This window comes from Mytilus trossulus, chromosome 10 (genome assembly GCF_036588685.1).
Source record: "Mytilus trossulus isolate FHL-02 chromosome 10, PNRI_Mtr1.1.1.hap1, whole genome shotgun sequence".
Taxonomy (NCBI): Eukaryota; Metazoa; Mollusca; class Bivalvia; order Mytilida; family Mytilidae; genus Mytilus; species Mytilus trossulus.
In genome coordinates, this window is record NC_086382.1 from 75,809,792 (window position 1) to 75,826,728 (window position 16,937).

The window sequence follows — 16,937 nt, forward strand, 5'->3', positions numbered from 1 at the left end:
ATGATAAGGCAGAAGAAAATACAATATCATTTTAAAATCTTCTGTCCATGAACAAGGATTCAATCTAAGTATTAAGATTCTTACAAAAGTTCATGTCTTCTAATGTAAATTAATGAGATTTCATCTAAATTCTGAATTTCTTCCACAAACTTTAAAATGTTTATTCCTGAAAACTACTTTTTTGTTTTCTTTTTAGTCATATATGGAACTATTACATGTAAAAACATTGTGAACACTCCCCTTTATATTGGCAGATTTTATAGAATATAAGGGGCATTGTATAGGGTTATTTACCCACATCATTGCTCATGGACAGAGAGGACACAATCATTCATATAAACACATAGTCATTGCTGTATAAATGTGATATTGCAAAATGGAAACTTGGAATGGTTCTATGATATCATGTATTACCCGATATGTACTCCAATCTAGGAATATCTCAATGAAATCTATCAGTAAAAACAATCCATATGAGGGAAATAAACATACAAATATCAAAAATGGAAAGAAGAGACAATTTTTTTTTTTTTAACTTTAACACAAAATTCTTTCTTTATCTTCTTCTTAATTTCTATAAGAAGAAGACTAAAAGACGAAAAGATAAGAGTTCATTTAATCTTGTTAGTTAAAATCAATGAGGTTCAAAGGTCAACTCTATTATGCTTAATTCTTACTATATATTAAGTTGGATAAGAGAGACAGATTTTGATTTTTATTTTAGCACAAAGGTAATAAGTTCTGTACTATTGCAAACTTACGAAGAAATATGGCCTTAAATCCCTGGTCGAGGCTTTATAGGGTACATAAGTAGATTGAACATTTATAACATTTTTCATAGCCAAAATATTGCAGAGATGAATGCTGTCATTTTCACAAATTGGGTTATGTTTAGAAAATGAAGTGTGCATTCATTAATTTACAAAGAGTATGTTTCCTACTACACAATGAGTATATTAAGAAAAAATTGCACTATAAAATTGCTTCTAAAAGAAGTTTTCTAATTTTGATCAAACACATTTTTTTTTCATTCCTGTATCAAAAATAATTTAGCCAAAAACATAAGAAAATTTTTTCTTTGAAAAGATTTGTTATAACTTATAATTGATGAAAAAATATAAAATATACAGGCTGCCATTATATCAAGCTATAGTTTAAGCTTATTACATGGTTATTAAAAATAAATACTTATAATTAGTTCTACACATCCCTGTCTGACAGAGATTTCTCTAAAACTAGTTTGATTCCTGACAATATGTGCTGTGTTCTAATATGTCAGTTCTTCTGAGGTGGTTAGTAAAAAGCACAAAAATACCCAAACCAATTTGCAAATACTGAAATTAACAAATGCTTATTCGAACACAAATATTGCAACAATCAAATCTCTTTTAACATTTCTCTGCCTGTCAATTTATGTGTAAAAGCACAGAATGTAAACATGGAAAGCACTTGATGATAACAAACAGTCCTTCAGCAGTTAACTGAATTAAGTTTCTGGTCATGATGAGCTATGAAGATGAGCAAAAGTATTGTCAGGCAGGAAACCAGTCAGTCAGCACCTAAAAGAAATAAAAACATGAATCTTTAGCCATAGAGCAAGTTATTTTATTGAATACTGACAACTTAATCATTTTTTTGCAGTTTTTTTTTTGTTCTATTGTATCCAGTGTGATTTGCAGTTTTATTGTAAGGGTTATTTTTTGGAAAGGAAGGAACAAAAGAAGAGAGGTGGCCTGTTGTAGTGATTGTGTTTCTATAGTCTGGTAAATATTATATGCAATTCAGTTGCATTATACCAGAACATTCTTTGTTATATGATAAAACAAGTTTCTGAACATCTCTTGGCAAGAAAATATAAAAACAATCAACTCAACAACAACAATTTTGGCATAATCCTTAAACAAAGAACTAGCTGACAATTCAGTGTCTAGTCATTTTTAAAAAAAGATGAAAATATCTGAAAGTAATAACTCTTGGGTGTTTAATTGATAATTTTAAAGAGTATAGTTTCTACTAAAAATATTAAATTCCATAAAATCTAATTTATTGCTTAGTTGAGCGCAGCTGGATACGACCGCAGAAATCCACCCTGGAACAGTTGGGGCAAAAATAGACACAATATTCACACTCGATACCTGTAGGTCTAAATTTTGATTGTAATTAAATATTTGACACCTAATAGGTTTCTGACACAGAATAACTTGAGTCAAAGAACTTGAATTCGTTATGTGATTTGAACTCACTATGCTGTTGACCCCCTCCCCCCTCCCAATTTAATCAAAGCGCGAAAGCGCTGTAAAGGCAGTTAATTACAGGTTGTGTGTATTTCTAGTCCAGTTATATCATTATCTTCCATAGAACAGAGGTGGTTTGTAGAATTTAAGATTTAGAGTTCTTTTGTACCTAGTTCACCTATATCTAGTCTACTGTTTACAGTATATTTTCTGTGCCTCCCATGAAATGCATTTTTAGCCATGCATGGCCTTGTCAGTTTGCTTTAAATTTATGAGTTTGACTGTCCCTTTGGTGTCTTTCGTCCCTCTTCTTTAGACATATAAGAACTTTTCCTTTTCAATATAAATAGACTATTTTTAATTATTGATTGTATACACATATTTTATGACTCCCATAAAAAATAGTTCACAAAGATTGACTAGTCTCTGTACTGTGTGTATAGCAAGGACATCAAGTAACATAATAGTAAATGTACATAGTAACATGTCAACTTTTTTGATGACCATACCTGTCAACTGTCAGTATTTGCAGAGTATTTCCCCCATCGAGCTCAAGGCTCCCAAATGGAAATTTTGTGAGAGCAATTTTGTCGACTATTTTAAGGAAAACAATTAATTCAACAATGGCTATGAGCTTGATAATGCACGAAGAAGCCAAAAACCACATTGGAATATATTTGAAGGGAATCCATGACAAATCACCCCACTTTTTCACTAACTCGCCTCACTTTAAAAACAAGAGTGCACACACTGAAATGTCTCGCCTTCTTTACTAATCATTGATATTCTGTTGATAGTCCTAATAAAAAAGCGTTATTACAACTGTCACATAATCTTAGCATAAACCAAGAAAACTAAACATTGACCTTTGAACCATGAAAATGAGGTCAAGGTCAGATAAACCATGCCAGGTAGGCATGTACAGCTTACAATTCTTCCATACAACAAATAATATTGACTAATTGCTTATAGTTTAAGAAAAACAGACCAAAACACAAAAGCTTAACACTGAGCAATGAACCGTAAAAAATGAGATCAAGGTCAAATAAAACCTGTGCGACTGACATGTAAATCATGAAATATTTCCATACACCAAATATAGTTGACCTATTACATAAAGTATTAGAAAAAAAGGCCAAAACTCAAGAACTTAACTTAAACCACTGAACCATGAAAATGAGGTCAAGGTCATATGACACCTACCAGGTAGACCTGTACACCTTACAACCATGCCATACACAAAATATAGGAGACCTATTGCAAACAGTATAAGAAAAACAGACCAAAACACAAAACTTAACTATAACCACTAAACCATGAAAATGAGGTCAAGGTCAGATGACACCTGCCAGTTGGACATGTACACCTTACAGTGCTTCCATACATCGAATATATACTAGACCTATTGCTAATAGTATCTCAGATATGGACTTGACCACCAAAACTTAACCTTGTTCGCTGATCCATGAAATGAGGTCGAGGTCAAGTGAAAACTTGCAAGGTACGCACATACCAAATATAGTTATCCAATTACTTACATGTATAATAAGAGAGAATTTAACATTACAAAAAATTTTAACTTTTTTTTCAAGTAGTCACTGAACCATGAAAATGAGGTCAAGGACATTGGACATGTGACTGACGGAATCTTCCTAACATGAGGCAACCATATACAAAGTATGAAGCATCCAGGTCTCCCACCTTCTAAAATATTAAAGCTTTTAAGAACTGAGCTAACATCGCCGCAGCCGTATCACTATCCCTGTCGAGCTTTCTGCGACAAAAGTCGCAGACTCGACAAAAAAACTGCCCCAACCTGGATTACCAAATCACCCCACTTGTGAACTGTGTTAAATCCCTTTAATATTACTCCTGCCAACTGGTCCCATCTAATGGAAATGGGTGAAATCTAGATAAATATATTATTAACCAGGATGAATTAAGTAATGCCAACTCGCCCCACTTATGGAAAAAGATGTTATTCCATTGAATATAAGTTAAATTCCTTATATTGCATTTTGATACATTTAACTGGTTACTTTTCAATTGTTATGCAAATAACTAAGCTTCAAAACTTAGTTATTCTTCAACAATCAGTTTTTTTTTAGAATTATAATCTCAGTATATATCAATAATAGTAATTAAATTAATTTTCGGTTTGTTTGTATTCTGTGTAGATTAGTTTTCATTAAAGTGGTGCGAGTTTTTATTTTTAATTGTATATATTAATCTAAATATTACTGTTTTTTTTATAAGTAGGGCGAGTTGGCAGGAGTAATATTAAACATGATTTGACCAATTTCACATGTGGGGCGATTTGATGAATCAGTTTGTGGCGGTTTTTTAAAAAGTGGGGCGATTAGCCAGTGGGGCAACTTGTCCTGCTTCCATTTGAAGGCTCCCTTGAAGGTTTTGTATGACTATATGGACCATCTTTCACATAAAACCCCCATGTGCATTTTGAAAAGTTGGCAGATATGTTTCTAACTCCAGGCAAAATCTACCGGTATGAATGAAAAAGAAAATTTCAATTAAGGCTATGTGGCCATAACAGCTGTCTCATTAGCATTTTAACCACTTCCCATATTTTGCAATTAAAACAATAGAAGAAAATTATTTAACGCAAAAACAAAACTTGCTTGTAAATATGAAATTCTCTTTTATACGGTATGAGTTTTTCTCATTGTTTGAGATTGTACAGTAGTACCTGTAACTGCTTATACCTATTTCTTATTCACTTTTGCTTGATAAACTCACTAAATATCAAATACATTGTACCACATCTCCTTATTTTTATAAGCATTCCAATAACATGAACAATTGTAATTCAATTCTATATACCAAAGCAAAATGAACTGCACCACTTTCATTCACTAGTATGCATCTTTTGGCAAAATACAAGTTCTTAAATGACACAATATATATTTATTGATAAAAGAATAAAATTTAGTATTCAACTCTTTAACGAGTATAAAAAAAGCACAGCTGTGTCATAACTTGTGAAATCTGTGCTGAAAACATAGACATTGGTTTTTGAGTAATTCCATATGTGAAGCTCAACATTAGCTCGTCAGTTGGTGGTGGACAGTTAAATATATAGTTCCTTTCTGTAGGCTAGGATGAATGACTTTTCAGGAAAACCAATTTCACAAATCAAAACTTTTCTCTAGATTTCTCCTACAATATTCATCCAGTTTAGTTCTCAAGTTTGTTTTAATTGGACAGCGTCCTGATTTTTAATTTTGCAAACCATTCAGTCTCTTGCTTGCAAATGGTGCATGAAAATAGGATGGGTATGGCAGTAGACAAGTCTCTTTAAAGTGGGTTTGTGCCCTGAAAAAAAAGTTTTATAACCAGGGGTGTGGAAATGCTATGCCCGACTCGTACATTTGAACAACCGGACAAGTAATTATTTTTGTCTTGGTTGACCGTGGACAAGTAAAAAAATACACAAGACAAAGTTCAAATCCAACAAAAAGATAAAATTAATTTCAAAACGTATAGAGATGTTTAATTTATGAAAGAGAAACAAATGTTCAGCAAGTAAAAACATCAATGTTCATGACGATAAATATTACATGATACCGGAAATAGATCGATTACCAAAATAAATAAAATAAGTATGCGAACCCGAGTCGCGTAACATTGCATTGGCTTTGTCCATTGACCCGGGATCGTCGATTAGGTTTTATCCGTCATTTGCCGGAAGTGTCATTTTGGCGGGAAATCATGTACACATACACACGTAGATTGGCTGGTACCCGATCGTAATGTTACACATCACATATATCAAATAGCTAATACCCGGAACGTAGTACCGGGAACCAGGATAAAACGTGGACAACATACATAACTAGAACCGAAATTGAAAACGCTTTACGGTTTCTCGTTCATAAACCGAATTCCGCTTTGAATTATAGAAGATGCAATATTAATCATGTTCAGTCGACTTTTCATTGTTATATCAACGTCTGAACTAATTAAAGAATCTTTAGATGTCAGATAACACTCGAAATTGAGCCGACCTCTTTCCACACGGAATACACATAATGATAGTTTGTAGTCAGGTTGACTGCTTATAATGCAAAATACACACTAATAACAAGTTCTAAAAAACGAACAATACACACTGATCGTTTCTTTAGTCCCCAATGTAAATGAAAGAAACAAAAACCATATTATACCATAAAAAGAAGAGGAGAAATTCGAACATTTCCGGATCTATTTCTGGCCAAAAGACCCCCTGCAAAGATTGCGTATGAAAAGATGAACCTCATGACTTAAAAGTCAGGCCTTAAAGCACTGCCTTTAAAAAACAAAAATGCGGTTTTATAAATGATATGACTGTGAATGCTACATGTACAAGTTTATTCAAATATAATTCAAACTTACCTTCAAATTTGACTTAGATTTGTTTTCTTATTCAGTTGTTTCACCTCCCTGCAAGTAAAACAAAGAAAAATAGTTTAAGTGCATATATGAATAAATTGACAAATATAGCAACACAAGGTTCAATGACAATTGTCTGTGTTTTGTACCGTGAAAGTATAAAATTTAAATTCAAGTTCATTTTATGAGAACAAATACTAAAAGATAATAAAGCTGTTAAACAAAAACATTATTAAATGTTATTCAACTTAAAATTTCATTATTATACATCCTTGTGATAACTCTGAATGTTAGCAACAGCCTTCCCTGAAAAAAGATATCTGAATTACATCAATTGCAATATTACTGGTAACGAAAATATGTTTATTACATGTAAAATGTTTTAAATATTATAATTTAGATATAATAATTTTGATTATCAGCAAAGTAATTTATATGCATGTATTTTATTTTTACCATAAAATGAAAGTATTTATCTTGAAATCTCCTTCTTTTGGAAAACAAAAAATAAAAAATAAAAATAAAACAATCTCTAACAATAGTTCACTCTGGATAATTTATCATTCATATGTACAGAAACAACAAAGTTTAAACTTAAACATTATTAGTTCTTTGTTCATGCCATGCTCACACATTTAACATCAAATGCATTAATTCCTTCCATTCCTAATTGTTACTGGTCACTCCATGCTGTCTTACTGTTACTTGGTATAAACTGTGTGCGGTCACTCTATGCTGCTCCAGACTTTTCTAGCAATATACCGAGGGTATAGCTGGTGTCCACTAAAATTTGTAGTGTGATCACAAATTCACACATATCATGTACCTAGGACAATGCAATATCACTGTCACCACACACCATGCTAGTTGACGAATATCCTGTCATCAATCGTGTGAATTATTGCCTATATAACACCATGCCAAACAATTCAGTTAAATCTACTTTACTCATTTCAAACTCTGTTGTAAAATCACACACCATGCTGGTTGACGATTAATCGATCATCATTGGCGTGAATTATTGTCTATAAAACACCATGTCAAACAATTGAGTTATATCTACTTTATTTAATTGAAACTCTCTTAGAACATCACACCATGCTGGTTGACGAACACGTCTGTGGTATCAATTTGCTAAAACACAAAATGCTAAACAACTGAGTTAAATCTACTTCCATCCTTTCAATCTGTGTTAGGACATCACATGATGCTTTCAGGCATGTAAACAATATACATGCTGTAGGCTACTTGCTTGTCAATTCCACACTTCATGCATTATACCTAATCTTCCATTTCCCTCCTCCTACGTCTTCTTCTCTCAGCAGCTGTTTCTTCTACAGCTGACGAGTCTTCCTCCTTTTTACCTCTCTCTTCACGTCGTCGTCTTCTCCTTTCTTCCAGAGACTCTGAGACTCCAGAATCTTCAGATTCTTGTTCTTTGCCTCTCCTGGAACTTGAAGCTTCCTCTGCAGCTGCTGCTTCTTCTTGTTCTTTCTTTTCTCTCTCCATTCTCCGTCTCCTTCTTCTTGCCTCTAAAGAATTGTCCTCTTCTTCCTCTATTTCTACTGGTTCTGGAATTTTCTCCTCTTCCTTTTCCTCTACTTTTTCTTCAACTTTTGGGGGTTCCTCTACTTTTTCCTTTTCCTTTGGGGGTTCTTCTACCTTTTCTTCTATTTTTGGAGGTTCTTCTACTTTTTCTTCTATTTTTGGAGGTTCTTCTACTTTTTCTTCTATTTTTGGAGGTTCTTCAACTTTTTCTTCCTCTTTTGGAGGCTCTTCTTTCTTTTCCTCTACTTTCTCTTCTTCTTTTGGAGTTTCTTCAACCTTTTCCTCAATTTTGGGAGTTTCTTCAACTTTTTCTTCCTCTTTTACTGTCTCCTCATTTTTTTCTTCCTCCTTTTTAACTTCTTTTTCTTCTTCTTTCACCTCTTCAACCTTTGCCTCCACTTTGACATCTTCCTCCTTTTTCTCTTCATCTATCGTAACATCAGCCGATAAAGTAAAAGTAGCTGTCTCATCCGTTTCATCGGTTTTACTTTCCTCAGCTTTCACTTTTGTTTCCTCTTTCTTTAAATATACATATTTTCAATCAATTTTGAAAATTACTAAAAATTCTATGGCATTAAACTTAAGTGATAGAAATGCTTCATAATCATTACATTCACTCTTAAACCAGTAATGATAGAAAATTTGAAGTATAATAAATGTAATTGAGACTATCTACCTCTCTAACATAGAGTCATTCCTTCCTTAACAATTGTTGGTACATTGTATTTGATTTTTTTTCAAATACTGGTACATATCAAGCATGTCAAGTATGCTTTTTTTAATAGTATATATTTAGCATTAGTATTAAGCTGACTGATAACATAACCAATACATCTGAAATAAATTTAATTATGTAAAAACACATCTTATATAACAATATACATCATTATGAATATTACATTGAACATTAGTCTTTGAAACAGGCTTATTGCTATATTCAGTGATATAGAATTGATTGTATTTTCTACTGAGAATAACTATTTTCTATTTAACAATAAATCACTGAAAAAAAGGAAACAAAGAGTATTTTTGTTAGTAAAGTTTGGTTATTTAAGGGGAGACAATTCATGCAACTTACTTCTTCTTTAGACTCCTCCTATAATAAATTTAATTCAAATTATTAATTCCTGTTATTCAGCATTTTTTTCTTAGTCTCTTAATGTTAAATCTTCCATATTATTTTTTTTAAATCGATCTGTCAAAATAGAACTCAAAATATTAAAACTTTCATATATAAAAAAAAACAGTGAACAAAATGGTTTACTATTATTAATCACAGTGATTCTCCTAGTGATTTGTATAATATTCTTAATTCACATTTCTACATTAATATTTATCATTTATATGTACACTATCCTTAAACCAAAATTTTAACAGTTTAAAGAAAACCAATATTTGAAAGCAAAAATTACCTTGTTTTCATTTTCTCCCTCAACTGGCTTTTCCTGAAGATATTTAAATTACATTATTAATATAATTATAAAGAGAAATTTTGCCTACTATTATCTTGTTATTAGAAAGGAGAATGATGAACAAAATTACTTGTTCATGATATGATTTAGTTTTTTGACTCTGTTGTATTGGCAAATCTCCAGAATATAAGTTATTTTCAAGTCTTATCAAGGGAAATAACTCATTAAAACATAGAAAAAGTTCAATTATTGATCATAAAAAATATATAACATCATTTATCATATTTGAAGAAAAATGTCAAAAAGAAAAGTACACCTAACATCACTCACAAAAAATAACTTTTTTTCAATTTTTTAATGCATGCGTCATTGTCACTAAATATTAAAACTAACAGACTACTGTTCAACATTCCAATAACTAACTAATCATAACATTGTCAACAAACAAAACAATATGTTTGTAGTATAATTATAAATAGTATCAACTGAAACTAGGTTCACACACTTGATGGTTAAAAAAACTTATTGTAAAACATTACATGTAAAACCTTAAAACTCGGATTATATCTATCTGGTTCACAAAACTGTTCCCAAAGTCTGACACACTCTGGTAAAACCACACCATGCTTTATGTCTATTCTACTGTAAATCCATGGAAACAGTAAACATATCTTTCCAATCTGAGGTGCATGGTCAGTGATCGGGAAGGACGTGCGCCCTGCGCCTATAGCGCATATTCACCAGAAATGGCGCATAGAGTGACAAATGTAAGCGCCCACGTGGCGCACGATATTTTTCACATCATTTCGAAACGTTTAGATATCGTCAAAAAGTTTTCCGATCGTGTTCCGTGCCGCCATGTGTGTGTACACAACTGTATAATGTTCCTCCAATCATAGGAGCACCTATATATTTTAGGACGTCTCGTGTGTTTTCCTATGGTAATAGAACCATGCGGTTTAACGTCTCGGGTGTTTTCCTATGGTAATAATAGAACCATGCGGTTTAACTGATAACCCCAAAAAACGCAATTAACCATCATTCATGATATAATTTTTTATAAACAACTTTACATTTGTGAAATTTGGCTATTACAGACGAGATTTAACTCTAATAATAATCTTTTAATTTAGTTTAGCTTGCTATTATTTCGATTGAAAACCCCTGAAGCCTTTTTATGAATATAGTTTTTGTCTCCATACAAGGCGCTTAACTGTCCTTGTCATTATTTGGTCTTTGGCTCGTTTTGAAATTTTGTAAACATGACTTCAGCGAATTATTGTTTTGTTCTATCAATTAATGGTACTCTCTACTGTTATTCTTGTCATCTTGATGAAATAATAATAATAATACAAGAAATGCAGAGGACGTTCCTGAAATGACCTCTAATATTTACGGAACGTCTGGAAAGAGTATGGTATCGACGAAGACCCAAATTTAATGTTAAAAAAACATGAACATGAACAAGCCAAGGCAACAGTAACAGTTTAAACATTGTAAATAAAGGTTTATCTTTAATATTGTCCGTTTTGGAAGAAGTTATTGTATACTCATTGAAATTACAGAATCACAGGAACAATATTATTTAAAATCATAAAGGTAAACTTGTACCAACACCTCTTTTCCAAAACATTAGAAAATAATGATACTTTTTATTTTTTATAAGTCAATTCGAATGGCCCACTTATTTGACACCATGGCCCATTATTTTTTAAAATGGCCCATTGAATTTATTTTTGAGGGGCCCTGGGCCCATAGTGAAAAAAACCTTCCAGATCACTGCATGGTACAATGGGTGCACCTTTCACACCATACAACATATATCACACGTGGACACACCATGCATGTATTCTGTTGGTAATTATTTCTCAGTTTGATCATTAAAATTGAATTCTGGAGAGTATCATGCATGGTTCACACAGTAACCTTTTCCTCAGCTTTTGTTTCTTTTTTCTCTTCTCCATCCTCTGCCTTCTTGTCATCCTTTGCTTCCACTTTGCTATCTGTCTCATCTTTCTTTTTCTCCTCTCCATCCTTCTTTTCTTCTTCTTTCTTTTTCTCCCCATCTTCCTTCTTTTCCTCCTCTCCATCCTTCTTTTCCTCTCCTTCTACTTTCTTTTCTGTTTCTCCTTCTTTTTTATCTTCTTTCTTTTCTTCCCCTTCTGTCTCTCCTTCCTTCTTTTCCTCTTTCACTTCCTCAGCACAATCTGTTTTATTTTTCTCATTTTCTTTGTCCTCCTTTTCTTTAACTTCTTCTTTTTCACCAACCTCTTCTATCAATTCTGTTTTCTCCTGATTTGGTTTTAATATAAATATTTGTAAAAATCAGTCACTATAGGTATTAAAAATATACATTATGAATAGAAAAGATTCAAGGAACTGGATCTGCTTGAAAAAAAAAGATTCAGATTTCGATTGCAATTTCCCATAACATTTATAACAATTATAAAATTTGGCATTAATTTTCATGAATTATACCCCTTTTAAGGTGTAATACCACCAAATCATGGTACGTCACATCAGGTTGCATACAAAAGTAGGCCTAAAAAAATATTCCCTTGAATTTGACAGTTGTAGAAAATTAACCCTGCATTTCAATGCACTTAAATTTTTCTGAGTCGTAAATATGTATGTTGGATGTCTGAAAGCATCCTTCTTTTTTTATTTGATGGTCTTAAAAAATATTTTGGAACGTTGAGGTTACATAGCTACCAAAGCAGGTAACCAGTATATAATAGTGTAAAAATTGGGTTGGTTACTTCCGGTGATGATTATTTTCTTATATGCAATGAAATGTTGTGTGAAATTTTCACTGTATCACTGGAAAGGATTAAACTTTACACATGCAAAGTATTTCTTTGGTTGAAATAAAGGTAAATACTGTACATTTTTTTTAAAAGTACCAATTTAACAAAGACTAATAGGGAAAATTCAATGGTGGTATTACACCTTAAGAAAAAAAAGACAAAACACATGTCTTATCATGTTATTCAACAACAACATATGTGGTAAAAAGTAATTAGATCTGATATATTTATTAACTAAAACAACTTATGTATTTATGAAATACTGTGATGGTTTATAACCACTTATAGAAATTATACATGTAAAACCCTATAAAATTATTTACCTATATCTTTTTTTAATATGACTATTTTTTGTTGCATTAAGAAAGTAACATGCCAGATCACTCTGTCTTGTATATCATAGTAACATCAAGTTAAACTGTATTAAAATCAGGATTCACATTAATATCATGCACATCTAATGACTAAGCTACTGTACAAGACTGATATCAACATCTGTCTTCTTAAAATCTGACTTCTTGTTAAAAAAATAAGTTAAAGTTTTATAGTTCATTTATTTACAATTATCATAATGCACATTTTTTGTTTTTCTGAAAGTTTTTTGTAACATTTTTCACTGTTTTAATATAATTTGCTTTCAACTAGCTACAATGTTAATGCATGCTTAACGTATTTTAAAAATATCGAGGAATTGTATTACAATCAAACACATTTGATAAACATGGGATATGTGTCAGTCAAAACATAAAATTTGTGCAAGCATCAGTAATAAACTCATCATAGATACCAGGACTAAATTTTGTATATACGCCAGACGCGCGTTTCGTCTACAAAAGACTTATCAGTGACGCTCGAAACTGGCATAGAACTTGATTTAGTTAAAAGTGTTTACTTTGATTTTTGTGTTTGATAGTAAGTTAATCAGTACATGTATCTTAATATAACAGTTAGTAATAACAAAATACAACACATATTTCTATCTCACTATTTCATACACTAGGCAATGTAAAACTTTTGTCATATAAAATACAAAACAGGGTACATTCAGAATCTATGACAACATAATTATCTATACTTATAATACTTTAAAATGTAAAGTATTGCATTTCCACATTCATGACATTGATTTTTCATCGGGGCTTTTAAATTAATTTTTTGGGGGAAGGAAAAAATATATGATGAAACAGTGAATGGCATATTCTTGATTAATTTGTTTCAATGGGGGACAATAGAGAGAACAGACTTCCATACTTTTTATGTAAAATATTTCTAACATCAATTATATAAATGCAAATAGGACAAAGCTGCATTAAAACAAGATATGACATAATTTTGTTTGGGAGGTGTCAATGATATTTGTTCATAAATGACCAAAATTTATGAATTAAGCATAGAACATGTAAAATATACAGAATTCATTATTCAGAATCTTAAAATTTATAAACATGATAAAAGAGAATAAATTTTCATCACATGATCACACAATGATTAAAACTGGGGAACTTATTGCTATCAGACTTTATTTTCCCCAAATGTAAAAAGAGATTTTGATTGGATAAAACACCATGCACATGCCATGTTACCATGGATACCTCATCTTTCTTTTCTTCATCTTCCTCCTGATACAAAGTATAGAGTGTTACTGGCTTAGGTGACATTTTACAACATATTGATGAAATCTCTTGTACAGTTATACATACAACAAAATCAAATAAAAAATATCTGCTATAAAAGGCAACATTTCTTTAACTAGATGAAGACCAATTGGAAATAAAGTTATAAATTATCATATTATGGAGTACTTAGAAATACATATTACATAGCAAGTTCCCATTTTATTTTAGGGAAGACCAAATAAATTCATATGACCTGCAGAGTTCTGCCCAGGGCCTTTTAGCATCACGATAATGGGATGCTATAATTCTTGAATGTGATGTTATCTGAATCGATTTTCTTATAGATTATGTTATGGATGTGATGCTATTATTTTTAGAAACAAATTGGTATTTCAAATATATATCCTTGTTTACCATGATGCTTTATGAACTATCTGAGGAGAATACTATATACCCTACCCTTGTAACCAGATGATTACTTACTCCTGTTACAGTCACTGAGGCTTCTGATGTTTTCTTTTGTGGTGCCATTTTCAAAAATTCGTATAATAAATTGTCTTCAACATTTAAATCAAAATCTTCATAGTCCTGAAAATAAATATATATATGAATATCAGTACATGTATACATTATATATATATATATAAATAAAATGGCAAACATAAATAACAATTCATACAATGAAAGAAGTTTTACAAGTCTGTTATCAAAACTTTACAATATTTTCATTTTTGTATGTGACCATAGAGACTGAGTATTTTTTCATGTTGTCAGTTGGTGCCATCGGTTCAATTTTTTTTATTGAGAATTTTGTACTTTTTCAGATATTCAGTCTTCTCTGCTGCATTTATCGGAACAGCTCTAGATCCCATGCTATAAACATTATCATTTAACATTTTTTAATCTTCATATCAAAAAAATGTTGACAAACTGTGACAAAGCTCGAAATTGCTGAATGCTAAAATTATAAATTTATCGATACTACCTACACATGCTTTACAAGATTTAAACTGTAGGCAGTAATAACTTTTCTTTAAGTCTCTCTGTAAGAATGTAAAATATGTGCAGTTACAATGTATCTAACATAGGTTTTATGATGTTTATGCATGTACATTTTAATTTATAGTTGATAATTATATAAGTACTATTTAGTCAAAAACTAGCTATATATGTACAGCTAGTCAAGAAGTCTGTCTAAATTTATAATGGTGTTTATCTCAGTATTCATCAGACATTGTCAGATAATAAATGATACTTACTCCACAGTATTCTTCCTCATTAAATATCTGAGGAGGTAATGGAACAGTTGATCCTTCTCGTGTTTGACTGTTGGCTCTCATAAACTTTTTGTCTTCTTCATTGTTGGGACAAGAAATGTCTATGTTTTCAAAATCTATCTTAAAACTTTCTAACGTGGACTGAACATGCTGTTGCTGTTTCCTCATCTGTAAAATAATAACATTTCATCAATCAGTGTCTTTTAAGTTTATTCATAAAAAATTTGTGCACATATATGTAGATAAATGAACAATAAAATATCATCAGTGTCAGTGATTATGTTATATATTTTTTTTATTCTGCAACCAAAATCAGACATCTTCACTTGTGCCATCCATTATTGAAGCTGTAAACATTTGGTCTGGTTGTTGTCTCTTTCACTCATTTACCATTCTCTTATTTTAATTTTTACAGAGATTATCTTTCGGGGGTCTCATTGGGGGGTTCTGATCCCGGATCCTGCCTACCATTTTGTCAGGTTCCTGTATCCTGCTTATACTGTGTAATTCTCATTTTTTTGTAATTTCCCGTGTTCTGCTAGACTTTTTCACATCACAAAAATTTGATTTTCACATGTCACGCTTACAAAAAATCGGTAATCCCATGTGATGCTTAGACCCCAATACACCTTATCATGCTTATTGCTATTAGCCTTACTAGGCTGGCCGGCCGCTTGACCTTTTGACGCATACAACTCACATTTCCATTGTGGTGTCAGGTATTTAGTTTTATGACTTCAAAATTTTACTGGAACCTGTGAGGTGATATCCAGTAATGGTGGACAAATAGTGATAAGGTGTATGAGACTCACTCTTTAGTGCTTTGTGGAGACAGAAGAGTGCCTTCCTGTGCTTCAGGTTTATGCTCTTGTATAGTTTACAAGATAATGGAGTGTGTGTTTGAGCAAGGACTTTTCTATGTTCATAATCACTTCATTTGTACTTTAGGAATATTTATCCAAGACTCATATTTCATTATTCAGCCCAATTTTACAATATATATTCAGTCAGATGTCAATCTGATATACCCCATCTTTAAGTTTTGATTTAATAGTCCAGTTTTTCGTCGGGTTCATGCTGACAGATAGAGTTTGACATGTTTTAAAGCCGAACAGTTTTATCCTTTTTACTTATTCAATGCCTGTGACAATGTGCTGGTTCACATTCTAACACCAGTTTTTGCTTCTTTCTATTCAAACATAACATTTTAAACAACTAATCTTATCAGAATATTGAAGTTATCAGTATCATTATTAGTCATTCAATTTCTACCAAACATGCAATATTGACAACAGTATCACATTGTTTTAAAACTGTCTTGGGGTTAGACTGAAGTATGACTATGAATATGTTTTGTTTACATTTAAATTTAGTAGGTGGGGCACTCAACTGTCAAAAAAAGTAAACATTGATGCACCTCACCTTTGAATTGCCAGTTACTGACGATATGTATACTTTGATCACCATTTTGACGAAAAATTATAGCAAAAAAATGGTCAGAAGATATCGAACGCTGATCAATGTTAGGTAATCAATCGTATCATATAAGGATGGCTCAGATTTCTGCTGGATTTGCATAAATTTATTCCGGGTTTATCTTTCACCCATAAAACGTCGACAAAATGGTACTTCCTGTCCCCACTTTCAGTGACGT

General features: G+C 31.7%; 1 protein-coding gene across 2 annotated transcripts; it reads right to left on the minus strand.

The window, feature by feature from the left end:
- Positions 1-1,262: 1,262 nt before the first annotated feature.
- On the minus strand, positions 1,263-16,924 carry LOC134688576 (golgin subfamily A member 6-like protein 25). 2 transcript variants are annotated; one of them, XM_063549384.1, is made up of 10 exons: positions 16,706-16,924; positions 15,266-15,451; positions 14,490-14,594; positions 13,983-14,009; positions 11,510-11,875; positions 9,584-9,616; positions 9,250-9,267; positions 7,905-8,690; positions 6,627-6,674; positions 1,263-1,559 (listed from the first exon to the last, which is right to left on the minus strand). In XM_063549384.1, the coding sequence occupies exons 1-8, from the start codon at positions 16,748-16,750 to the stop codon at positions 7,905-7,907; spliced, it is 1,566 nt and encodes a 521-aa protein (XP_063405454.1). In that variant the 5' UTR covers positions 16,751-16,924; the 3' UTR covers positions 1,263-1,559; positions 6,627-6,674. The 2 variants fall into 2 exon arrangements, with proteins under 2 accessions (XP_063405454.1, XP_063405455.1); XM_063549385.1 differs by lacking the exon at positions 13,983-14,009.
- Positions 16,925-16,937: the final 13 nt, after the last annotated feature.

What these genes read in the sequence shown, in the direction of transcription:
- LOC134688576 (XM_063549384.1), bottom strand. Translation starts at nt 16,750, where the DNA reads ATGGTGATCAAAGTATACATATCGTCAGTAACTGGCAATTCAAAG. An exon ending in CCTCAGTGACTGTAACAGGA is followed by an intron (nt 14,010 to 14,489) that starts GTAAGTAATCAT and finishes ACTTTGTATCAG; the next exon opens with GAGGAAGATGAAGAAAAGAA. An exon ending in AAACAAAAGCTGAGGAAAAG is followed by an intron (nt 9,617 to 11,509) that starts GTTACTGTGTGA and finishes AAATATCTTCAG; the next exon opens with GAAAAGCCAGTTGAGGGAGA.